We start from the raw sequence: 26,081 nt of genomic DNA, 5'->3' as shown, positions 1-26,081 counted from the left end.
ATCCGGCTCTTGGTTTCAGCTTAGGCCATGATCTCATGGTTCCTGAGTTCAAACCCCACATTGGGCTCCAAGATGACTGCACAGAGGTGCTTGGGATTCTCTGCCTCTCTATGCCCCTCCCGTTTGCACATGTGTGCTCTTTCTCTCTGTCTCTCTCTCAAAATAAACTTAAAAAAATGAAAGAAAGAAAGCAGTTTGTTGCTTTTCATAAAATGCTCCTAAAATCCTCTTAGAGAAAGAGAGATGGAAAAGAGATGGCTCCTAAATGTTTTGACCTTCACAACATTAAACATTTATTTTCTTGTTTAAAAAAATGACTTTGAGGGGGGCCTGGGTGGCTCAGTCAGTTCAGTGACCAACTTTGGCTCAGGTCATAATTTCATGAGGCTTGTGAGTTTGAGCCCCACATGGGGCTCTGTGCTGACAGCTCAGAGCCTAGAGCCTGCTTCCGATTCTCTCTCTCTCAAAAAATAAACACTAAAAAAAAATGACTTTGAGAAGGCAGAAGATCTAATAAGGCCAGGCCTGCATTTTTTTAAATTCTTTATTTTTGAAAGACAGACAGTGAGACAGAGTGCAAGTGGGGGAGAGACAGAGAGACAGGGAGACCCAGAACCCGAAGTGGGATCCAGGCTCTGAGCTGTCAGCACAGAGCCCAATGTGGGGCTCGAACTCATGAACTGTGAGATCATGACCTAAGCTGAAGTTGGACGCTTAACCAACTGAGCCACCCAGGCGCCTCCAGGCCTGCATTTCTGAACAGCATTAATGGCTGGGAAGAGCAGAGGCTGTCCCCTTTGGAGGCACAGAAGCTCCCCCCGGCCCAAACCAACTCAGGGATTTCAGATCTCTGCAGCCCTTGGCTCAGTGGCTCCAGTCACAAGTGAACCCAGTGAAATTACCCAGAGCTGTTACCATATTTGTCACAAAAGCATCCCAACAGCAGGGCTAAGGTGGGAACAGGATGATAATCCTCTCTGGCAACTTTACACCCTTCTCTGGTTTCCCACCCTACTCTCTCTCTGTGTGAAGTGTGGGTTTATGTAAATTGCTGCAGGCACCGTCTCAGCTAGGAGGAAGTCACCAGCAGTAATGGAAACAGTAAGACTGGATGATTCTTATCCCCACTGGATGGCCATTTGGGGCCTGTTGCTCAAGGAAGTGAGAAGTGGCACAAGCCAGTTCACTTCCAAAGGCTGGCTTTCCATTGCGTGTGTCTTCCTTCACGAGCCCCAAGAACACATCTCACTGCTGGCCACCTCAGGGTTGTATGATCCAGAACCAAACGCCAGCCTTGTTGAAGTCACTCCCCGATTTAACTCCAATTTAATACCTTAATTTCAATTCCCAGGGGTTCAGATTCTTTGCCTTGGGCCCATGAGTTTCTTTTCATAAAAGTGCTTAACTTTCTTCATACTGTAGAAGCTCTGTCATTTATATTTGAAAGTACACACCATAAAAAAGGGGAGAAGAACCTACGCAGGATCTCTTTGGATGTTATCACTCTTATTAGTTTGATACTTTTCTATTTGCAAATACATAATAAAGCATTTTCTCAAATAAATATGGTCATATTTATTGGTACTATAAATATGTACCAAAATGGTACTATATATAGTACCAAATATGGTGCTATATTTTCACTTAGCATGCCAAATCGAATATTTCCCCACATCTTTAGATATTCTGTTACTAGACTGGCTATGCAGCATTTCATTGTATGAATGAACAGATTAATTTAGCTAATCCTCTAGCCTTGGACATTTAGTGCACCTGTAGACTATGTAAGAGGACAGAATGTTTATCCAATTATTTTTGCCACCAGTCACGGCCCTGAGTGGGTGCAGTTTGAAACCGTATGTAGACTGTATCTCTTCTCTTAGGGGAGAAGGATAACAGAATTCATTTGAAGTGGCTTTTCAGAGAAAAATCTCTATTGCTGTTTATTTCCTCTCCTGGTGTATGACACTAAGTGAAAGGTTCCCTTTATTTGAGAATACAGAATCAAAGGGGCAGGTCACAAGCATGCCTGTCAGAATATCTGATATTCTTTTTTTTTTGGCCTTTTACATATAACTCTCAGTATTCAAAACCAGATGAAAGTTATGTGTGCTTTTGGCAAAATAACTACTTGGCTACTTCAAAACTCCTTCAGCAGGGAAGTATTCAGGGACCATAATTGTCCTGCCTTGCCAGAAAACATTCTGTTCTGAGAATTTGGGTCATGTAGTCTCTCAACACAGTTAAGAAAACAATACTCTACACAATTCCAACTCCAGCGGTCCAGGCCCTTTCGGACTGGGGTAACAGGTCTGTTTTTACCAGAGGGTGATGTGAGGATTCCTGTGATGAAGCTAAAGGCATTCTGGGGAGGAAATAGTCTTTTTCTTGACATTTCGGCCAATCTGAAATGGACTTTCTGTTCTAAACATTGTACTGGCCCAAGGGAAGGAGTGACTTCTCTAAACAACTAAGGAAAACAAACGTCTTCTACTCTTGTGTAGAAAAAGATGAGAACTGACGTGGGTAGAGAAAGACCTTTCTCTCCAGTGACATGGCTAGGGGCAGTGTGTTAACCTTTAGGATCTTGGTCTCATCAACTGTACAAACAACATTGTAGTTCTCTCCCAGATTAAATTGGAACATGTACAGGGCACTGGGTAGTTCAGTTGGTTGGCTGAGCGTCTGACTCAATTTCAGCTCAGGTCATGATTGAGCCCTGCATTGGGCTCTTTCCTAAGCATGAAGCCTCCTTGGGATTCTCTCTCTCTCTCTCTCTCTCTCTCTGCCCCTCCCCTGATCATGCTATCTCTCTCTTCCCCAGAATAAACATTAAAAAAAACTGGAACATGTACATTAAAAATGCCCGACATGATGACTGACACCTAGTATTTAGCTCATCAGTGTTAGCTTCTTTTCCTAGTGAAATAACAAAATGTACCATTCACTGTGCTACAGGCTGAAGACAGAATGATGAATAAAAAACACGCTCAGTCTTTGCGGATTGCCTGGTACTCAATAAATATCCATGGAATAAGGTGAAGCAGCTGCAAGCCTGGAGGGAGAGACAGGTAAATGAGCACCTCAAAAGGCATGCACAGGCTGATGTAATGTGTAAAGATGTACACAGGGTGATGTGGAATCCCAGGGGAAGGACTCTATCATTCTTTTTACGGAAAATGGGGAAGAAGCACCAGAGGATGGTTTTGATGGATGAGTAGAAGTGCTCACGTGGAGTAGAGGGAGGGGAGGATGGTGGTAGAAAAAGGCAGAGGAAACAGAATGAGTAAAGGCACTGAGGGAAAAAACTATGAGGTGTTTGGGGGACCAGAAATGTAGCAGGAGAGGTATCCAAGAGAGTCTGAGCTTGAACTTAGATCAGTTCATCTCGGACTTTAATGTGCTAAAGAATCATCCAGGGATAGTTAAAATGCCTGTCCTGATTCAGTTGGTATGTAGTAGGGCCTGAGATTCTGCATTCCTAGCAAGTTCCCATGTGATGTAGAGCAAATAGTCTGTGGATAAGCAGTAAGGCTTAAACAAAAGGGAGTCAGCAGAGATTCTTAAAGAGGACGTAATCAGATTTATTTATGAGGAAGCTCACTGTGCTACAGTGTGCAGGCTGGACTGGGGTTACAGGTGCTTTTACACATTCTTACGGGACCACTGCAGTATCCCTCATGACATAACACCAGAGAAGACTCTTTGAATTTTAAGGGGCTTTGGAGAGGATATAGCTGAACTCCCTCTCTTTACAGAATATGAAAGAGAACTTTTAACATGTGACAAGACCTCCTTGGGGTCAGACAGCTAGTTGGTGGTAAAGCTGGGGGGGGGGGGGTCAAGAACCCAGACATTCTAACTAAAACCCACCTAACCATGTTCTTTCTGAGAACTTCCCCATTCCATAACTTTAACTTACATTCAGCACTGAATCAGAGTATTTCTTAGACTTATGAAGAAAAAGGATGCAGGGAAGAGTTCTTTTTCAACCACTCTCACTCATGGAGGCTGTGGCTTACTTTATGAGCCAGGTTAGGGAAACACCCATGATGTCAGGTCACCAGGCAGAATTTCAAGGTATTTGATTCCACATGACCCTTTTTTTTAATCTCCTGGAAACATGTCAGAAGTTCACATTCCCCTGTAGGCAAGTAGGCAAATGCCCACCTGTCCTCGGTGGGTGCTCCAATCTTGCCTTATACCTACAGGAAAGCTTGGATGGGGCAGGCAGAAGAAGACAGTGGAACTAATATAACTTATATGCTTACTATGTGCTATGCCCTGACATACATTTTAATTTTTAAGTTTATGTATTTATTTTGAGGGAGAGAGTGAGAGTGAGCACAAGCAGGGGGAGGGGCAGAAAGAGAGGGAGAGACAGAATCCGAAGCAGGCTCCGAGCTATCAGCCCAGAGCCCCACACGAGGCTCGAACTCACGAACCCTGAGGTCATTACCTGAGCCAAAATCAAGAGTCGGAACTTAACCAACTAAGCCACCCATGCTCTCCTTAATTTAACTTAATTCTTAAAAATTTTTTTTCTTTTTTGTTTATTTTTTTGAGAGGGAGAGCATGCACATGTAAGCGAGCAGGGAAGGGCAGAGGGAGAGAAAGAATCCCAAGTAGGCTCTACACTGGCAGAACAAAGCCTGATGTAGGGCTCAATTTCACAAACTGTGAGTTTACAACCTGGGCTGAAACCAAGAGCTGGACACCTAACTGAATGAGCCACCCAGGCACCCCCAATTTCACACATCAGGAAAGTGAAGGTTCTAGAAAGGAAAAGAATCAAAGAAGAGGAAGAAATAGAGAAATGGAGACAGCAGGGCCAGAGATACTGGGGAGTAGAGAAGGATCCAGAAAAGCAGAGTCATTTATCTCTAATACATGGGGCTTGGTGTCCTGGGAAAACAGTGGAATGGGGAGGAAGAACACATTGACACTCTCAGTGAGTCCCAAATGAACAAATGAGACTGTTCGAGAGGTCCCTTCTAGGCTGAGGGGTCTGATGAAAAAGGTTAAAGCAGCATCAACCAGTAGTCGTGTTCTGAGCTTGCAAACAGGATCCTAGTCAATAACAGGAAGTGAATCCTGCCTGCTCATGCAGTCACATGATTTATCTGTTTTATGGGGCCAACAGTGGCTAACACACAAAGAGCTGACTTCAGTCTTTCTTCGAACTTGTGGAAATGGAGAAGCAACAGAAAAAAACTGCTATGAATCACTGAGTAATCTAAATGCCATCTCAGCAAGAATTCGATTTAGACCTAGTTAAAGACATGATTTTTCAGGAAACTGAGAAGATGGAGGTTTTGAACTCCAATGATCTGAGGGAAAACTGTGATATGGCCAGCTCTGAATGAGAATACAAAGTCCTAAGAAATTTCACCTTTTTTAAAGGGGAAGGGTTAAGGTTTACAAATTCAGCAACATAAGACCAAAAAAATAAAATGCCGTGCATAAAGATATCTTAAATGCCCCATCATCTTTTCATCCCCATCTGATGCCACAACAGTGGTTCAAACAAACTTATTGACCTAAGTGCATAGTGACCCTGTGCTGAGCACCATCATACGGATGACCTCACTTGAACACCTGTAAGTCCACCATGCAGGTGAATTACCATGGCATTTTATAGAGAAAGAAAGGAGAAGCTTTAAGAATCCAGAATTTTGACTGTTTTTGGCAGACTGACCCCTCTAACAGGTCAAAAGCATTTAGATCCAGGTGGATAAATCCCTTTTTGGTTAATGCCAACGTCCGGGGAGGAGTTACACGTTGCATGTGGACACCTACGGCACATGACCGTTATCTGCTAGGACCGAGCAAAGGGCCTGCCATAACATTCATCTAGGAGCTAAAATACTTGTTTGGGTAAGGAGTAAGGAGTTCTCAGCAATCATCTGTTGTTACCTCGAATTCCTGCAGGCTGCCAACATTTAACCAATGCTGAAATGTGATTACAAACATACTAAGGGGTCCGCCTTGCAGCTAACTTCCCCACTTCCCTCAAGGGAGGGCATTTTAATCACATCTACGAATAGCCTGGGGTGGAATCATGCAGCTTTCCAGGGACAGGATCTAGAGGGGCCAGGTCAGTGCTAATAGCAAATCCTGCTAAAATGAGATTCTCCTCATCCAGTTACACTGGCCTTATTTGGGAAAGCCAGGGCTCTGATGAAATTCAAAGAGAATTTACTATTCTGGAGCTACAGATGCTGGGAGAAAGGCAAGATGCCACATTGTACCTTCTCTCTTCCTGTTCAGTCTGTGACACAGAGACCTCTTCTCTGACTTGGGGTCAGAGACCATGCGGGGGGGGGGGGGGGATGACTGACAGAAGCTGCCATTTGGCAACAGTACCACAGAGGTGCACAGTCTAAGTGACTGCTAGTGTAGAGGATTTCTGTCCATGTTGCTGGAATGAGAACAGATCCCCTTAGGTCCCAAGTGATAGTTACCCATGCTCCGTCATTGGCGTGATGGTTGCAGCAACAAGACCTTGAAGTTTCTTCTTCCGGGAGGCCATTGAGCTGCTGAAAAATGTCTGCAAAACATACAATATAATTCCTCTCCTTCTTCAAGGAATGCCAATTAATGATCAAACTCCCAGGCAAAGTCCATTCCCAGTTTAAAATTGTGAAAAATGCTTACAAGTACACAAACACACAGAGCAAATGAAGAGAATGTAAAATGTAGAGCTTAATTTTGCAGACAAGGAGATTATTTTTAAAGACAGGAGCGGGGGGGAGGTTACAAGTGTTCCAGGAAAATACTATCAGACAGGCCTCCCACTTTGTCTATACAGGTGATTCAGGCAGCCTGAAACCTCACAGAGAGGGGGTACATGACAGCAGGCCCAAGAAAGAACATCAATTTAACTCAAGGAGATCATATATCTATCTATCTATCTATCTATCTATCTATCTATCTTTCTCCTGACCATATTTCAATTTAAGTAATAGTAATTTTATACATATATAACATAAAACATATGTATAAAATTATATATATTATCCTATATATTATATACATAATGTATTATATATAATATATATTTTCATATATAATATATATTTTTATATATATTACGTATTATATATAACATATATACATTTTATATATAATACATTACATATATAAAATATATAACATATAATATATAATTATAATATATATTATATATATTATATTTATATAATATATAACCTATAATTTATATATGTAATTATATAATATATAATTATATAATTATATAAATAATTACAATTATATACCATATAATATATAATACATAGTTATAATATATGTAATATATATGATAATATATATTATATACAATTATAATACATAATATATACAATAATATATAATATATATAATATAAATAATATATTATATATACATAAATACTATTACTTAAATTGACATATGGCCAGGAGAAAAGAGACATTTTTTTGTTTTTCCATATCTTCATTCTTTTAAGGAGAAGCTCACCTAAAACCAGCACTTACAGTCTTAAGGCTTCTGTGTGATCTACTTAACGATCTTCAGATTTACCTATGTTTGAAAATTCTAATTTTGACTAGTTTTGCCCTGTTTTCCTAGCTCTAGTAGACCATGTACACTGTATCATAATTGTTTATTCATCTCTCCCCCACTAGACCAAGCTCCCTAGGACGGGGAATACATTTCATTTGCCTTTGCTTTTCCTGCACTGAGTTACCTGGTAAGACATCTTGTGTTCAATTAAAAAGTGATGAATATGTAGGTAATTGAATGAGGTGTTCAAATTGTAGCTGGATAATGACTTCCACAGACAGGGTGATCATGGTTGAGAAAATCAACCTGACCCCACTTATGTAGGGCATAAGGATCCCTCCCCATCTGGCAGAGAATACACCTGTCTGCACCAGTGTAAAAAAGCCAAGAGGCTGTCGAAAACAGGCAATGAGAGGCAAGAGAGTATCGTGGTTAATAGCTTGGATTCCACAGGCTGACTGCTTGGCTCAACTCTCAGCTTTTCCACTTACCTAGTTACAGAACTGTTATTATTTTTTGAACTGTAAGACACAAAAATGCGAAGCCATGAATGCAAAGTCTTAAAAATTGAAGAAGAAAATAAAATATAACCAAATAGTATTTGGTGACAATTAGACAAAACATGGTTGACTTAGAGCAAACACAGTGATGTCTATAAGTAATGGACAAGTTGGGGTATATTACAGGTCTGAGGTCACTGGCACATTAAAAAGCCCAGTGTCCACTATACTTAAAGTTGACCCACACAACGTAACAATTATCAACTGTTTCATTTTGTTTGCTCTTTATAACTGTTAACCTCATTTCCCCAAATAGGAGCATAAACTTTACAGATTACAAAGATCATATCTTTTACTTTTTCTGTCTCCCCCAAGAGTTCTGGCTCAGGTGAGCCCTTCAAGCCAGAAACAGGACAAAACAAAGACAAAGACATGAAAGGGCACACTGTGGCAAAATTTACTGCTTTTATAGGAAGCCAACGTGATCCCTCCCCTTACAGATACGTCCCTAGCAAGACTTGCTCCTGAAATTAAGCCCAAATCTTTCAGGTAGTTTTGTTCTGTATTGAAGGGCAATAAAGGGGAACCTTACATGATATACGGGATACTAGGATTTTTCTGCCTTGTCCTAGTTTGAAGATGAGACCAAAATCCTGTTGGGCATTTTGAGACAAATGTAATCACCTGGCCCATGGGGTAAACACAAGGCCAATAACATAGGCCCATCTATCTCAGAGGAATGTCTGTGCATTAAAGGAGATGGATGCTATGCCTGCTGCGTATCTCCACCGGGCACTCCTGCAAGCATTGAACTCAGGACACCTCAGACTGAACCTGCCACCTGTCCCCTATGATTGCTTCCTTTAGTCCTTACAGTGGAAGAGGTGGAGCATCAGCTCTGGAGTCAGACATCATGAATCTGCATCCTGGCTCCACCAGTGCCCAGTGGGGTGAGCCTGGAAGTGTTATTTACCTTCTCTGTGCTTCGGTGTTCACTCCTGTCAATAACAGTAGTCATATTTCATAGGTTGTTGAGAATTAAATGAATTCTTGTAGAGTGATTAACAACGGCGCCCGGCACATACAGTACAGTATGAAGTTGCACCAGATGGCTACAGGACATTAGCAAGTATTCTTGCCTCTTATCTTCCTTCCCTGCCCCCTTACTGCCTCTCTCATAACTTACCCTTTATTACCTCTTATCTAGACCAACGGGCACAACCCCAGGTCTAAGAGGCCCAAAGGGACTCAAGAAGGCTCAAATGATAACAGTCTCGAGCTAGGATCAGCACCAAAAGTCTAATTCAAACAGTGCTAGGCTGTTCACACTAGACTTCCGTATTCTGAGCTTTTAGTTACATTTATTTCACACTTAGGGCAGTTACAGATACTCTTAGGATCATCAGAAGCTTGGATGGGTAGTTTTATATATGGCTTTGATTGAAAGAAACAAAATTGAGTGCATGTAAATGCAATTTGGTTACAAAATCTCAAAAACATAGAACCTGTAGGGATGTGGGGTCAGAGTCAGGAATTCCTACCTTAATCCCCACTCTCCTCCTCCAATCCACATAGGCTTCCAGGTTAATCTCCTGGAAGCACAGACATTTCTAAGCCTGCCTTGGCCCAGCTCAGAAAATGCTAATGACTTCCCCTGGCTTCAGGAGCAGAAATGCCAAACGTCCTGGTCCAGGGCTCTGTATAAATCTCTTCATGCCTGAAGGGCACTAGCTCAAGTGTTCCCTGTTGCTCCTACCCACCTTCTCCCATCTGGCCTGCTTCCTTAGGTTCTCCCATCTGGAATGACTATCTCCCACTTCAGCCCCTTGAGTCTAGACAACTTTTAAAACTCACTGTACAAGTTAAAGAACATTCCCTGATCTCCCAAGAGGAAGACAATTTCTTACTCCTCAAAATTCCCTCAAACACTTGCTTTTCCTTAAAAATGTTACATGTTATTAGCAGGGTGGTTTTGGCTCCTCTTCCACAGCATCAGCCACCAGGGAGCAGGAACAGCTTCAAAAAAATCTGTCTCTGCACGGAGCAGTACACGAAAAGACCAAAATTTGCTGACTTTGTGAATGCTGAATTTCCAGGAAGAGATGGGGGCAAAAGATCACAAAAACTGTAATAGGTAATGATTGATATTTTGTACATTCAAATTTTAAATAAACTTGTTAACGTCAAGCTTTGGCATTCTTTGTAGCTTGTATCAAAAGCAAGTGGTTAGAATGTTCTCCACCCTAGGGCTCAATGCGAATTTACAATGTTAATAGAGATGCTGGGGAGAGGGTATTACTCTTGAAATCTTGTATCTCTATCCACCAACACTTAGTACAAAGAATTCAAGTCAAATCCTCGGAAAAGGGCAAAGTTAAAAAAAAAATCTCTGGGCGAGACGGAGGATGCAACTCTGGGCATGGTGATGACTCGAGAAATACGCGCAAAAGAAGAAAAGAAATGGAGAAACGAAAGAAACAAAACCAAAACGCAGAAACATAACCAAGTTCCCATAAAATGAAGGCATTGGGTCAAATGCAATGATAAAGTCTGTTCCACTCCACAGCTGACTCAGCTCACTGAAGGGTCCTTGGAGAAGGCTATGCAGTCCGGAAAGAATCCAGGGGAGTGGTCCCTCTGTGCAGACCCCTGCCCCAGGACTGGAGCGTGTCGCTTTCGCACTTCCTCTAGCCCCACGTCCCAGCTTTTCTGCCTTCCCCTCTCCTCCGGGCCTTCCCCTCTCCTCCGGGCCGTCCCCGTCCCCCCGCCCCTCTGCCCTCCTGCCCCCATCCCCGGGTGGGCTGCAGGTTTCCCTCCGCCCGTCCGCCCCGCGCGTACCGCGCTCACCGGATAAGCCCGGGTCCGCCTCGGACGCTTGTGGGCCGCCGCCGCTGCTGCCGCTCGCCGCAGTGCCGCGCGCCGCTCCGCGCCCCCGCCGCGGCCTTTCTCTCCTCCGCTGCTGCGCGGCCCCGCACCACGTGCCTACGCGCCCGCGCAGAGCCGCGCGCCCCGCACGCCCCAGACGCTGAGCACACGTGCAGTTTAGCCTCCCTCCGCGTTACCTGGGGGTGTGGGCGAGGCGCCGGGACTGCGAGCTTCCGAGTTTGCGCCTCCGGAGCCGCGGCGCGTGCTTACGCGCGCCCAGATTCCGCGGGGCAAACTCTCCCTTCCCCTTCTGCTGCGCGGGTCGTACCGCTTGCGGATGCCTCCTGGGCTCCTGTTCGCTTTAACTTCTGTCCAGGGCTCGGCAGCAACAGGTACTTCGTGGTTGTGGGCTTTGAAATTTGGGCTGCCGGTTCCGAAGCGTGCTGAGAACCCTGCCTGCCAGTCGGGGATCCCGTCTGTGCTTTTCAGGCTGGTGCTGCTGCCCCAACCCCGCATGCCCTCATGTTCAAAGGTGATGAACGGATATTAAAATTGGATTCGTTTCTAAAGCGGTAGCTGGAGAACAACTGAAAGAGTTTTGAACGGGATAATTATTTTTAAACAGAATATCTCTACTTGTAGGAATGTCAAGAGTTTACTTTCTAGTGTCACATGCTGTGCTAATACATCAGAAACATAGACAAGTCCTCAGGTTTCTCTTGTTAATGTGAATTATCCTCAATTTTGCATAAAAGACAATGGCCTATGCTTATTTTATTTAGGGAAAATAAATTTCCCTTAGGGCTTTCTAGTTTGCATTTTAAATGCTTTTAAACCCATTGTAGAAGTACTTTCATTGCATGCGGCTTCAGAAGTTAATTCATTAATCAATTCATAAAACAATCCTTTGTCGTGAGTACTATTTTTTAAAGTCATAGTTTACAGTTGAGGAACCATCATCCCATTCTATTTTTTTAAGTTTATTTATTTTGAGAGGGAGGGAGTGCAAGTGGAGGAGGGGCAGAGAGAGGAAGAGAGAGAGAATCCCAAGCAGGCTCCACGCTGTCAGTGCAGAGCCCAACTCGGGGCTGGAACTCACAAACGGTGAGATCATGACCTCAGCTGAAGTCCTGTTTAGGCCTAAGTACCACGCTTAACCAACTGAGCCATCCAGGTGCCTCAGCACCATCCCATTCTAAAGATCAGAAGAAGAAAAAAAGTATTTTAATGAGTTTGAGTAATTTGCCAAAGGCCACAGTGCCCATGAGTAGTTGAGCTGTGATTTGGTTTCAAGTAGTGCGGGAGATGATACTTTTAACCACTACTCTATGTTTTCCTGCAAAAAAGGAAGGGAAAAGTCCTAGTTATGTCTGTCTAAGAATGTCAACAAGAATATATCCTAATGGGATGTAAGTTTTTTCAAAGTCATACTTTAATACATGCAAAATTAAGTATTTCAGTACCCCAAAGTTATAGAACATCAGGCTTAATATTGTCAACCAATAAACCAACATGTTAAATGAATAAACTACTGTTTAAATATATGTAGTAGTACAAAGCAATGCCTTATAATAGTGTGTTAGGGTTTGCTAAGAAACAGATGCTAAAACTGGATTTGAGGTGCAGGAAATATACTTGGGGAGGGACCCAGGGAGAAGGCAGGGAGAGCCTTGATGGTCATACAGGGCTGACACCTGTGGTAGAAGCTATGGAAAGAAAGGGGGTGGGGAAGAGTCTCACTAGAATGGTGGAGGGGGAGCATCATAGCCTCTACTACATGCCCTTAAGAAACTCACAGCCTCTCCAATGAATTGTGGGGAAGACATTTACCTTTAAAAATATGTATGCTAGTACAAAGGTATGAAACACTGAGGGAGGGAAAGACTCTGATCTGGGCAGAGGGGTGAGTGTGTGGGCATGATGAGGCAGGAGAGCATTTCTGAAAAGTCTTCCTGGGGGAGGTTGACACTTGAGCAGTCTTAGACAAGGAGGAGGCCTTAGAAGAAGGGAGAGACAGCCAAGGTTCACTGCTGGCCCGAAGTCCTCTAACACTTGTCTGATAAGTGGCAAGGGCTCTGTGGCCTTTCTTTTATTGTTGTACAGTGTTATTTAATCATCATTACTTTTTATGCTTTTCTTTCTTGCCCCCTCATTCCACTGCGAGGTGCTCAAGGCAGGTACCTTGTCCTATTTCTTTGTTTTTCCCACAGCGCAGAGCTCAGTGCTTATCTACCTGCAGGCAAAGAGGGTTGGATTTGGAGACGTTTACTCCCTTCAACTCTGCTTTGTTTAAAAAAATATATATGTTGGGGTTCCTCATCGTATTGTGTTCACTACAATTCAAGTTTGAAACTCAGTGATGTGGAGGAAAGAGCTTGGGGGGATACAGTACACTGTAATTGATCAGACTGGCCACACGTTCCATCCTTGGTGCTGACAGTGGAGCCTTATCACAGGTTCCTGAGTGGACTTGGAGAAACCTTCCCAGAAAGGTTCCCCTTACCTTCTTGTCATGGTGCTGAAATGTTCTAGTACCAATTCCACTGTGTGGGAGGTGTTCCCCTCACTAAGAAGGAATAGTTCTCTGATGCCAGCTGGGTGTCCTATAGTTTAACTCAATTCCGACAGACACTATCTCCCCAGAGATAGCATCAAATTTCACAGGTTAAGGGTTCAGTCATAGAAGTCTGCCCGCCCCGCCCCACCCCCACTTCAGATGTTACATCAGATCCTATTACCTGTGCTTCTGACCCATTGGCTATAAACCAGAGGTTCCTTTGACCCCCTCTTTGGATTTGATTAATTTGCTACAACAGCTTATAGAACTCAAAGAAACATTTTACTTACTGGATCACTGGCTTATTTTAAAAAGCTATAACTTGGGAACAACCAGGTGGAAAAGATGCATAGGGCAAGGGATGGGGAAAGGGCTCATAATTTCCATGTCCTTTCTGAGCACAAGTGTATGCTCTCCCCAAATCTCCATATTTACCAGCTGGAAACCCTCTGCCCGCCCTCCTTTTTGGGTTTTTATGGAGGCTTCATTACATAGGCAGTATTTCTTTTTTTAATGTTTATTTTTGAGAGAGACAGAGAGACAGAGTGTGAGTGGGGGAGGGGCAGAGAGAGAGGGAGACACAGAATCCAAAGCAGGCTCCAGGCTCTGAGCTGTCAGCACAGAGCTTGACATGGGGCTCGAACCCACGAATTGTGAGATCATGACCTGAGCAGATTGGACACTTAACCTACTGAGCCACCCAGGTGCCCCTACATAGGCAGTATTGATCAAATCACTGGCCATTGGTAATTGATTCAATTTTGGAGAAGGTTGGGGATGGAACCGAAAGTTTCAACCTTCTAATCACATGATTGATTCTCTTGGCAACCAGCCCCTATCCTAAGATGCTTTCGAAAATCTAGTCACCTCATTAACATAACAAAAGACATTCATTGCTCTCATCTCTTCGGAAATGTCAAGAGTTTTAGGAGCTCTGTGCCAGAAATGGAAGACCAAATTTATAGTTTTTATTATAAATGACAATGTTACAGTTGTCCTTACCAGGAAAGAGGAAATGGATTGTAGACAGCCAGAATACTGCTACATTGGGGAACGTTCATGAAGGAAGGAGAATGGAATTTGGGTCTTGAAGCATTGCTCTCCATCGTGGGCCTGAGAAAGTTCTCTCCATGGTGAGGAAGAACAGTTCTTTGCATTCCATGTAAAGGAATACAACCAAGTTATAGGTATGAGAATCACTCCTGGAAATTCTGGTTGTGTGGGTATGTCGGTGGGGCTGGTAGAAAAGCACAAGTTTATTTTTGCATCAAAGTCCATAGATCTTCAGAGAAGGAAGCAGGCCATGACTAGAAGTTGGACAGATTGCTAGTCCCCATGACAAAGACTCTTCCCTTTTATAGGTTAATTTCTGAGATTAAGTGCCTACTAGTAGAAGGATGTCTCTTGAGGGGAGAAAAGTCCTATGCATAAGCTGCGTTTCAGAGAACGCATTGAGTCACAGGAAGGGACAGTTTTGAGAGTAGTTGTGCTCAGTTGTCTCCTGGCTCAGCCCTTTGGTGAATGCATATTGGTTTCCAGCTCAAAGGAAAAAAATGAACAGAGATGTAACTCCATATTGGCATTCTTAACCTGGACTCTGTGACTCCGGATTTTTAATAGCAATAATCTTTTAATAATACTAATCTTTATTGAGATGCTATTCAATACTATGCAATTCACCTATTTTAAGCATATGGTAGTTCAATATTCTTTATTATGTCACAGAGTTGTGCAATCATTGCTACAATTTTAGAACATTTTCATGACCCCTCCCCCCCCCCAATAACCCATATGTGTTAGCAGTCATGCCCCGTTCCCTTCCTCCTCCTGGCCCCCAGCTCTAAACAACCATTAGTCTTTCCATTTTTATAGATTTGCCTGTTCTGGACATTTCATATAAATGGAATTATGCATCATGTAGTCCTTTGTGTCTGGCTTCTTTTCCTTAGTGTAGTATTTTCAAGGTTCATCCATACTGTAGTAGGAATCTACTTCATCCCTTTTTATACCCACACAATATTCCATTGTATGGATATACAACATTTTATTCATCCATTGGTTGGTGGACATTTGAGTTCTTTCCAGTTTTTGGCTATTATGAATAATGCTATTATTGTGATTGTGGATTTTAGACCTCCAGGAATATTGTCGGCATCTTTTTTCCAGTGGAGTTAGTTTATAGCATTCTGGCTTCTGTTTGGTTTTTCAGAAGCCCCAAGTCCTTACCAAGATCAGGGCTTTTACACCTGCCTGGGCGGCCCTTCTTCAGTCTGACTGCTACTCATCCTTCAGATCATGGCTCAGGTGTAACCCTCCTGAGAAGCTGACTTGTGCAGACCCTCCTCCTAGCACTGTGTTCTTTCCATTCCCGTCACAACTTATCAGCGTGTTTAGTTCTCCCCGTTAGTTGGTAAGCTTTGTGAGGGCAGTGGTCTGTCTGTTCTGTTCCTTGGGACACATCTAGTGCCTGCTACATCATAGGCACTCAATAAGTAGTTGAAATACTATGCAATGCAGAATGACTGTTGGTGACAGAGAGAGGTATCCTAGCTCTGTTGCCAGAACATAGCCTTTTGCACTGATGGGAGGAGGGTTACCCCCTTGTTGACTGGTATTGATATAAGAGTAAGGACCCCTGTGGCCGAGAAGGGTGGTATGAACACAGAGAACAAGAACTAGGGAGCATTGAGGACACTGGATCCAGATAAAGAGGACTGTAGTGTCTCTCTGAGAGCATGAAGGGAGGGATTCCTGATGTATATTAAATCTGGACGATGTTGCCTTGTTGCTGACTTTGAGACCTCTTTCTGAATTGTATGTATGGACCAATGTGCCAATGGGTTACCCACATTGATTTAGCATCCCCTAATAGTTGGAAAACCCTTTGAAAATTTGGGCCTAGTTTGATGACTAGCAAGGGGGAAAGTATGAGGGGGCCATAGTCTGAAAACAGAAAAGGAAGTTAATATTAATTTTGCTTGGCCAGGTTTCTTTGACAATATTCAGAAAAGTACAGAGGCAAACTTCCTTTGAAGGATGTTCGGCCTGTGTTAGGTATTGCCTGATGAACATGAGGCTGTTGGGACACATGCAAGTGAGTCTGGTCCGCTTGTAACAGTACTCTGTAAGGTTCCCCGGGGATCTAAAGAGTAATAAACATGTCTTCCAAAAGCTTCCCAAACCTCAATAGCTGCTCATATTATGAATTAGGTAAGGACTCACCACTAGGTGACAGTCTGTCAGCAGAAATTGCTTTCTCATTTAATGACTCTTTCCCCAACTGCAAGTTTCTGGGAATATCAGTAAAAATAAAAATATTAGGCAATCTTTTTCTGATCCCGTTTCCCTATCCTCCCTTTCCCAAAAATCTATGGAGCTGACATCTTCAATGGTAAACATTCTTCTTTAATCTCTTTCCTTAATATTAAAGTAATGAAAAAATGATGTATGGAGACACAGAAAATTAAGTTTCCCCTCCCATACTACTTCTTTGGGTTTTGAAGATAAATATGGCTATAAAAAGAGTACACTCAGTGGTCTTGGCTTTTTTTTTTTTTAATGTTTATTTAGTTTTGAGAGAGAGAGAGAGAGAGAGACAGAGACTGGGAGCAGGGGAGGGGCAGAGAGAGAAAGAGGGAGACAGAATCTGAAGCAGGCTCCAGGCTTTGAACTGTCAGCACAGAGCTTGACACAGGGCTTGAACCCACAAACTGTGAGATCATGACCTGAGCCAAAGTTGGATGCTTCACTGACTGAGCTACCCAAGTGTCCCTTGGCTTTTTTTTTTTTCTTCAAGTTTATTTATTTATTTTGAGAGAGAGAGTGGAGAGGAAGAGACATTGTGAGTGGGGGAGGGATAGAGAAAGGAAGACCAAGAATCCCAAGCAGTCAGCGCAAAGCCCAATGTGGGGCTCAGACTCATGAACCATGAGACCATGACCTGAGCCGAAATCCAGAGTCAGATGCTCAACGAACTGCCACCCTAGAGCCCCTTGACTTTTTATAGGGAGAGGATATTTAAAAATCTGGTTCAAGTTTAGTTTATAAGTATTTTCTCCCTCAGGAATATAAATCACTCTATGCTTCCTTTCAGCATTTGAGGTGAAGATGGAGCTCTTAGGAGAAATGTATTTTAGCTCATTTATGAAGAAGTTTCATTTTATGTCCTCTTTGAGCAAAAGGAAGACTCCCTGGAAAGTGTTCGGTGAGGTAAGTGCAACTTGAAATTTCATTTGCTTCCACCTAAGACTGCTTCAGTTCTGGGTAACAGCTGAACTCGGCACTAATGGTCTGGACTTGGGGAAGTTTAGGCCCCTTCTGTCAGCTGGTGAAGGGGGTGGGAGCTCAGATGGCCTCCTGAGGGGTATTCTGGGAAATTTTGTTGATCCTGCCCCTCCTCATTCCTCTGCCCAAGCCATCGTGCATTGCTGGCCCCAGCTTCCAGTGTTATTTCCATGGCCCCCATTGATGAGGTTCTTCCAGGCCTACTGGAAAGTTCCCATAAGTTATTCTAAAATCTCACTCTATTCCTGTGCTCCATTTTGCAGGCTAGGTATCTTAGTTACGGCTAAATTATCTCAGCTCTGAAAGAAATGCCTCCAATCTATATTTGGCCATACATTTAAAGGTGGGCCAAGTAGGTTAAAAAAATAAGCAAAGCAAAGTACAGAATGGTATTCAATTCTGCCATTTGTATTAAAGGAAAACAAGGTGCGTGTAGGGGCGTACCTGTATGTGAAGGTATGTTATCTGGAAGGATAACAGTGATAGTCAAATATTTAACAACTGGGTCGGTTCTGGGAACAGGGATGGCTGCTGGCTTGAGATCTGGAAGCGTGCTGGGGATCTTCTAATATCTAAGCTTTAACCCTGTAATGACTGATTGAAGTTCTGGGGGGGAGGGGGCAGCACTCCAGTGGCTTGAAGCAGCAGCTGTTTACTAGTCTGTAGAGAACCTTTAAGCAGTTTAACAACATGTGGTTGTCCTGGTGTTCCCCAGCAGCTATCCACGGGTCCTCCTGGGAGCGGGGATTTGAGGAGGACGGACTTAGTATTCAGCGTGCCCTTTAGCACTGTTTGAAATGCTTTGTTGTTGTTTGAATTCTATTCAATCACGTACTTGGAAATTGAATTTAATTTTGTTTGGCTCAGGGGAGAAGTCTTATTTTTAGAATTTGGTTCTGGACATTTCTGTCTAGTCATCTGACTCCAGTCTGCCTACAGACTCAGGGCTGTTCTCTTGTTCCATCTTGCAGGCAGCTCCTCCACCCAGAGCTTTGTTTACACCCCTCTGCTCACCTGGCTGACCCCCTTTCACCAGCACCAACCCCCCAGTCCTCAGCGTTACTGTCTGAATCTCCTTCTGTTACTTATCCTGCACCTTATCCTTATCCTGTTACTTATCTCCACCTTACCAGACCTCAGTTCCATTACCAACTAGGATAGACATTACTGTGCTTAATCTTATGAGCAGAAAATATGTGTTCTTTCTTTTTTTTCTGTGTTGGAGAACCTGTGCTTCCCTAAGTTTTGTTTGAGCATCAGCACAAATGGCAGTGGTTGTCATAACCATGGTAAGAACTCATGTTGCATTGGTTTGGGCATCCACCTGCCTGGTGCAGAACCACCCCGGACTCCATGTCTCCCCTGGTTTGCCTGGGAGGCAGGGTGGACCTTCCATTGTGCCCCCTTCCATCCTTTCCTCTTTTGCTTTGAGCTCTTTGTTGGTGTCCCCTGCTGTGCAGCTACTAGGGAGCAGTGTCTGGTCTCAGTTACAGTCCCAGCCACTCTTAAGCCAAGGTTGCTGTCTTCTGGTGCCTAAAAGTGTGCAGAGAAGCTTTTCTCTTCTGCTTTGCCACATTCTGTCACCCAGGTCCCAGAGCAGCATGACTTGCTGAAGTGAGACTTGAGTGTCTTACTGAGCCTCCTCCTCTCCACCTGAAGGATCTGCTCCACAGGCCTCAGGTGTGAGTCCATGGAGCCAAGGCAGGGAACTAAAGACCGAGACCAGGCATTTCTTCCTACCCACCCCACTTCCCCACCCCAAGCCTACCCTTCCTGTCCCCCTTTCTCCACCCGAGGCTGCCACAAAACTGTCTTCCAGCAGTAGCTTCCTTGAGTCTAATCAACTCCTAGCCAGGTGAGCTGTTCCCTTAGATTTATCAAAGTTGACCTTTTGTGATAGGCACAGTTGGACTCGGGCTGGCACCCTGGCCACAGATGTTCTCTTTACACTTATCTCACTGTGTGGTAATTATATGTTGGCATGTCTCCTTCCCCAAGTTCCTCCAGTATGAGCTCCTAACTGTGTGGTATGCATCTTTGGCCAGCACCCAGTCCTTGCTTTCACGGGGCAGACCTTGATAAATACTTTTTTGAAGAATAATCGATCACAGTCATTTCGCCTAGATATGCAAAAGGAAGCCTCTCCTCTTTACCAAAGGACATCCAGGCAACAGGCACAGAGGGAGGAGAGCTATTCATAAAGGGACATCCCCTACCCTACAAAATAGCCATTCAAGGCTCTCTGGGCTTCTTGTGTCTTCAGGGGAGCAGAAGAAGCAGGGTGAGAGCAGCACTTCTGGGAGCTTCCATTGGTCTTGTTTTGAGAGAATAACATGTTGAACAACTGTTTGGTTACATTTTACTGTGCACCTGCCAATTGAAGAAACAAGGACAAAAACATGACAGGGTACGGTATGGCAAAACATATTGACTGGAAAGGGAAAAGGTAGATGACATACAGGAACAGAACATTTTATTTGTATCATCCCAAATTCAGAGAAATGTGGTTAACTCAATGCTCCAGTCACCTAAATGTTTACAGTGGAGGTAAAAGTGACAGACTGAGGCATGGATCTGCTAATGCTGGACATCGGGTGTTTCTTCTCTTATAATTTACTAGAAGGAGGTCTGGTGTCATGTGGTAGACCACTGAGTGTAAACGACCCTCCAACAGAGAAAGATCAAGAAATTGTGTAACTACCTGAGCTTATTTTCTGAGAAACAAACCCATGAATCACAGCCAAGGTCAATCCTCTTCAACTAGTATGTGAGACTAAAAGAGGTACTGATTATGTTTATTATAATAACAATATTTAACACTTACTTCAAGGCATGGCATTTGCACAAATTGGAAAAAATAAGAATACTCCAGCAGTCTTATGGATACTCAGTGGCGATATCACATATAATCACGGTCATTGGAATAATTGCAGAGATGACGAACCAGGGTTTAATTTTAGGGAGAGAGAGGTGTTAAACAATTTGTTGAAGGTCACACAGGTGGTAAGAAGTCTGTCTAATTCTAAAGTGTGACCTCTTTCTCTGCATAGCAGTGCCTCCCATGTTGGAGAATGTTACGATGGAAAATCTTCAGATGAAAACATGTGATTTTCATGTGATTTTAAAAATGCTGTTGTCTGGTCACATGTTTTGGTTTCCCTGTTCTTTGTACATAGAAAAACTCAGAAACTCAATGACTTGTTAGGTGACAGAACAGGTCCTACTGAAGAGGAGTGGCTAGAATGACCAGAGCACCCAGGTGTCCTGTCACTCAGCACCTTCCCTATCTCCCATTCTGGGTTCTCCATAGCTCCGCCCATCACAAAATCAATCTACCAGTCTCCCAACCCACGCACGAACCAATAAAGCACTTGGTATTTGTCGAAAGCCCACTTTGTTGTTCCTAGGGCAGTGTTTGGTGCTGTGGGGAATGCCGAAGCAGCACCAGACAGGGCCCTTGCCACTTTGGTGCTTATAATCTAGGTGGAGAGACAAGGCAAAAATACATGACACAATTACAGAATCTGACAGAATGTAATAAAGTGCTAAATTGTGTGGTACAGACAATTAGAGAACAAGACAGTATATAATAAAGTGCTAATTGTGTGGTACAGACAATAAGTATAATAGGAGTTCAGTGAAGGGATGGATGAGTGTGGGCTGTAGTCTTCAGGGAAGGCTTCTCATCATGTCAGGGCTGCCGTGTTTATCTGGTGCATGATGGGAAACTGAATACGAAATAGAGGGTGGATGAAGAGCAGAATAACTGTGCTGTACTTTGGTATCTCTTCTCAGCCTAGATGAAGGCAGAAAGGGAAAGAATTCTTTGAGAGGTGGCATTCTCTATTTAAAATGAAAATCAAGTAGAGAAATGCCTTATTTTCTTTATTAATTGCATTAGAGAACATTTCCACAGAAACTTAAAATCATATTTTAAATTGAATAATGTACTACAGTGTACTAGGAGAGTTCAGTGTTTACAGAAATTATGCTGAAAATCCTTTCATTAATGAAGAGTACTTTTGCATGACAGATAATCACTAGTTTATATAAGACTCCTTAAAGCAGGTAAATAGATACTCTCATATACTACTGGCAGGATTGATAAACCTTTTGCAAGGTAATTTGGCAGTGGGTACCTCAAGCCTTGAAAATGTGCCTATTCTGGAGTCTGTCATTTTTACTTGGGGAATTTATCCTAACGATGTAATTATGGCTGGCTGCAAGAATAACTCTTCTACAAGGATAATTATCACAGGGTTGGAGACAATCTAAATGCCCCCAAATAGAAGACCAATAAAAAATTAACATATTTATAGAAATGGAATGTGTAGTCACTAAAATGCTACCATGCAAAACCATTTAACGTAGTGGGACATGTTCACAATATATAGATAAGCGAAAAAAAAATTCTACAACTCCTTGAGTATGATTCCATTTTTGTTAAACATATGTTTTATGCAAAGAAGCGTATCTGAATGATGAAGATATATATTATTTCCACTTCTTTATGCTTTTGTGAAATTTCCAAATGTTTTCTAAGCTACATGGTTTACTCTGAAAACATTTATTAAAATCCTGTGGTTCTTGGGGCCCCTGAGTGGCTCAGTCAGTTAAGCATCTGACTCAATTTTGGCTCAGGTCATGATCTCACGGTTTGTGGTGGGCTCAGTGCTGACGGTGCAGGACCTGCTTGGGATTCTCTTTCTTTCTCCTTCTCTTAACCCCTCCCCCACTTGTTCTCTCTCTCTCTCTCTCTCTCTCTCTCTCTCTCTCTCTCTCTCTCAAATGTGTTCCTGCACATCATTCCCTCATCCTCCAATTAATTTGGGTGAATAAACATTAAAAAAATCCTGTGATTCTCTGATTTAATTTGTTCTGAAAGTTTGGAGAGTCATAATTTGGACTGTCATCCAGTGAGTTTTCTTAGAGTGGACTAGACCTGTCCTGGAAGGGATTCCTACAGACCTGGGAGGTGGAGGTAGGTTAGAGCTTCAGATCTCATGCAGCAAAGAAGTTCTGGGCCAAGGGGCAAGCTTCAGAAGCATTATTCTATTTTTCTTTGAATTATAAATGATTCCTATTTAGCAGAATGTGTACTTTATTTTCATGGACTCACATCAAGCTAGGAGATAATGGGAGGTATGCGTACTCTTTAAGGCTTTTATAACATGAATTTTTAGCAGCAGAATCTGGCAGGGGGCAGAAAGCCCAGAGCATGGATCAATTTTTTAGACTTACGGAATACTAAAAAAAATATATAGATGTACCAAAACAGAGTTTCAAAATTTGTGGTGTTTAAAAAATGCTTATCTTGAACAAATCAATACCTTTAACACAGAGAATACAAAAACAGGAAGTTAAATTTCATCATTTTGGGAACATGTTAAAAGCCTGGATTTGCGATCTTTGGTGAATATTTGGGTCTAGGCTAAATTAGGCTCTGCCTGGAAACCATGTGGGGGATGTGGAATTATTGAAAAAAATCGGAAAATATCTGGGAAAGATTTTGGAATTTTTGGTCCAGGGGATTTTCCATGTCTAAAATGAAAACAAAATATTCTTTTTCTATTCTGAGGACTTCATTTAGAACTATATTGAAAGGGCTTTTCTCTGAAACATTTCAATACAAAAGCACTGTATTTTCTCATCTGATGATTTGGTGTCTTCCATTTTCTAGATTTTGACTAATTTAAGGTCTTAAAATATACATGTTTCAACCCCTTTTAGTTAATAATTTTCTATTTTTATCTCCCCATCTAGCTTCTCATCTCTTAGTTGGCCCAGTGAAAATAAAGTGCAGTAAAGTCAGAATTTTACTGCGTTTCCTGGGCCCTCCAAATATAGGGTTCTTGAGAAGTCAAACCTTAGCTAACACTGGGACGTGTTTGCTTCTCTTTGAAGAATCCATCCTATAGGAAAACTTCCTTTTGCCAAAATGGGCAACATCCCCTTTTGCCAAAATGGGCACAAGAAGTTGTGAGGACTTGTGCCTGCACATTTCCTCATCTTCCAATTAATTTGGGTGAATTAACCCCTCTGTGCTCCAGGCTTTCCATTGGGTGGCATGGTGCAGTGCGCAACTCAAGTATTTGTGACAATGGCAGCCTGTGCTGACATGGACAAGCCTTCCTTCCCGTGACTGCTATGTAGAAAGTCTAGATAAAATGTGGCAGAAATTTCAAATATTTATGTACAACTAGTCTTGAAAAAAGTAAGGAAAATAGTCTAGTTCTCAGTATGAAAAAGGAATTCAGAGCCAGTGTGATAACTGTAGCTAATGTTGCTGGAGCTACATAAAGGTCCCAGAATCTGGAGGCTGGCATTTTGAGGCCCTTGTAGGGACAGGATATATGGCCCCAAGGGCCAAGTTTAGGCAGAGAACTGTGACTAGGCTTGTTAGATTTAGCATTTAAAAGTATAGGATGCCAGTTAAACTTGAATTACAGATAAACAATGAATACTTTTAAAAACATAAGTATGTTCCAAAAGTTGAATGGGACATACTTATACTAAAAAATGTTTATCTGACATTCAGATTTAACCAGGTATTCTGTATCTTATCTGACAATTCTGTGGCAGAGTTCTCTCAATAAATCCTGGAGGCCAGCAGGGGTGCCTCATCTGTGAAGGGATTGTGTAACCACCTGGGTGTAACTACCTTAGAGAAACATTCACAACTGTTGTGGGGAAGCAGAAAGGAAGCTTTAATTGGTCTGGGGCTGTTAGTGGGAAAATGTAAGTGTTCCCCAGGCCTTACCATGTGTAGATATAGATTTCAAGTTTACATTATCTATGGGTATAGAAATGTTAATCTGAGAAATTATAAAAGTTGGCCTAGGACCTTTGAAACTCAGAATTTCACCAGGGATAAACAAACTGCTGTGTTAGGGGTATTTCTACAACTTATCGCACAGATATCCATTGGGATAAATGGTCCTGCTGAAGATGAAGTCTTAATTAAAAATTACAAACCAGGACCCCTGAGTGGTTTAGTCAGTTAAGCATCTTGACTCTTGATTTTGGCTCAGGTCATGATCTCATGGTTCATGAAATCAAGCCCCACATCTGGCTCTGTGCTGATAGCACAGAACCTGGTTGGGGTTCTCTCTTTCCCCCTCTCTCTTTGCCCTTCCCTGCTCTCAAACATAAATAAATAAGCTTAAAAAAATTACAAACTGAATGAGGAAATAAGTCACCCTGAATCTGGAGATAAAATAAAGAGGAAAGTTAGTTACCCCAAAACTGAGCTAACTTCAAACATCTGAGAGAGGTTATGAAATAGGTATGTTTTAAATATCAGAGACATAAAGGAAGGAGTAGAATGAAATAATTTATTATGTACAAAGAACAGGTTTATTTGCAGAAGAACCAAATAGAAAGTATAGAAGTTAAAAACATATTTGTTGGCTTTAGAAATTCAAAGGGATGTGTTAAATAGCACATTAGACATCTGAAGAGAACAAGTGAAGTGTAAGAAAGATCTAAAGACATTCACCTCGAATGCAATGTGGAGAAATAACGAGGTAGAAAATATGAATATGAATAAGAGAAAAGAAAATAAGAGAAATAAAAGAAGGAGAGGTCACGTGTGCATGTGTGCGTGCGCGGGCACACATATGCAGACAGGTACACACGCAGTAAGGAAGGCATAAGGGGGAGAGTAGAGACAACAGAGGTACAATTGTTAAGGTATAATAGAAGTTGTTTTGTTGTTTTTTTAAAAAAAAGACCTAAAATATAGAAGCCTGAAGAAGATAGGGATTTATTTTTCTCCCATATAACAGATACTAAGGGCTGGTGAGTGGCTCTGTTATTTTCATCTGTGGCTTCTTTAGCTCTAGTCCTGGGGTCTGCATCCTAAGCAGCGGTGGCGGTGGCAGGGTCGGGGTCACAGAAAAGGGAAAAGGATCATGTTTGCCCATGTCTTTTAAAGGCACTATCTAGAAGATGCACATGTCACTTCTCATATCACAAACCCATTAGGGAGGCAGGGAGAGCTGTGTTCCCAGAAAATAAAAAAAGTGGTAATTCTTTTCCCAAAGGAAATAGAAGTAGATCCTATAGATCCTGAGAGTTTATCCCGCAGAGGTGAGGCAATGCTAGAAGAGGTCATGACTGGGAGTTTTCCAGAATTGTTGAAAGATAAGAGTCCTAAGAATGAAAATCTGAGCATGTCCCAAGCAAGATAACTAAGAACAAACCTCACAGTGGGCTGATATTGTAGACTATTAAAAAAAATAAGACATTAAAAACAACTAGAAAAACAGATTAATCACAAATGCAGATCAATAGTAAACTTTTTATCAGCTTCAATACTAGAAAACAAT

At 42.4% G+C, this 26,081-nt stretch overlaps 2 protein-coding genes across 10 annotated transcripts in view; one reads left to right on the top strand and one right to left on the bottom strand.

Moving 5' to 3' along the window:
• The window catches only part of NPL (N-acetylneuraminate pyruvate lyase), a 37,610-nt gene extending 26,363 nt beyond the window's left edge, over positions 1-11,247 (bottom strand). For 2 of the 3 annotated variants that reach the window (XM_027074390.2, XM_027074392.2), the window contains exons 1-2: positions 10,893-11,025; positions 6,465-6,550 (exon numbers count right to left, since the gene is read on the bottom strand). In XM_027074390.2, the coding sequence (XP_026930191.1) occupies positions 6,465-6,532 (68 nt within the window). In that variant the 5' untranslated portion in view covers positions 6,533-6,550; positions 10,893-11,025. Of the gene's footprint in view, positions 1-6,464; positions 6,551-10,892; positions 11,026-11,107 lie in introns of those variants that run through there. The other variant, XM_015062865.3, reaches the window with a different exon arrangement.
• RGS8 (regulator of G protein signaling 8) overlaps positions 10,812-26,081 on the top strand; it is a 130,212-nt gene continuing 114,942 nt past the window's right edge. For 3 of the 7 annotated variants that reach the window (XM_027074396.2, XM_053209807.1, XM_027074393.2), the window contains exon 1: positions 17,561-17,676. Coding sequence is in view for 3 of the 7 variants with exons in the window: in XM_053209805.1 (XP_053065780.1) it covers positions 11,248-11,302; positions 17,561-17,676 (171 nt within the window). In the remaining 4 variants the exon portion in view is untranslated. Of the gene's footprint in view, positions 11,303-17,560; positions 17,677-26,081 lie in introns of those variants that run through there. The other 4 variants (XM_053209805.1, XM_053209806.1, XM_053209804.1 and 1 more) reach the window with 4 other exon arrangements.

Source organism: Acinonyx jubatus, chromosome E4 (assembly GCF_027475565.1).
Source record: "Acinonyx jubatus isolate Ajub_Pintada_27869175 chromosome E4, VMU_Ajub_asm_v1.0, whole genome shotgun sequence".
Classification (NCBI taxonomy): domain Eukaryota; kingdom Metazoa; phylum Chordata; class Mammalia; order Carnivora; family Felidae; genus Acinonyx; species Acinonyx jubatus.
The sequence above is the reverse complement of the archived record's forward strand: the minus strand, read 5'-3'. Positions and strand labels throughout refer to the sequence as shown.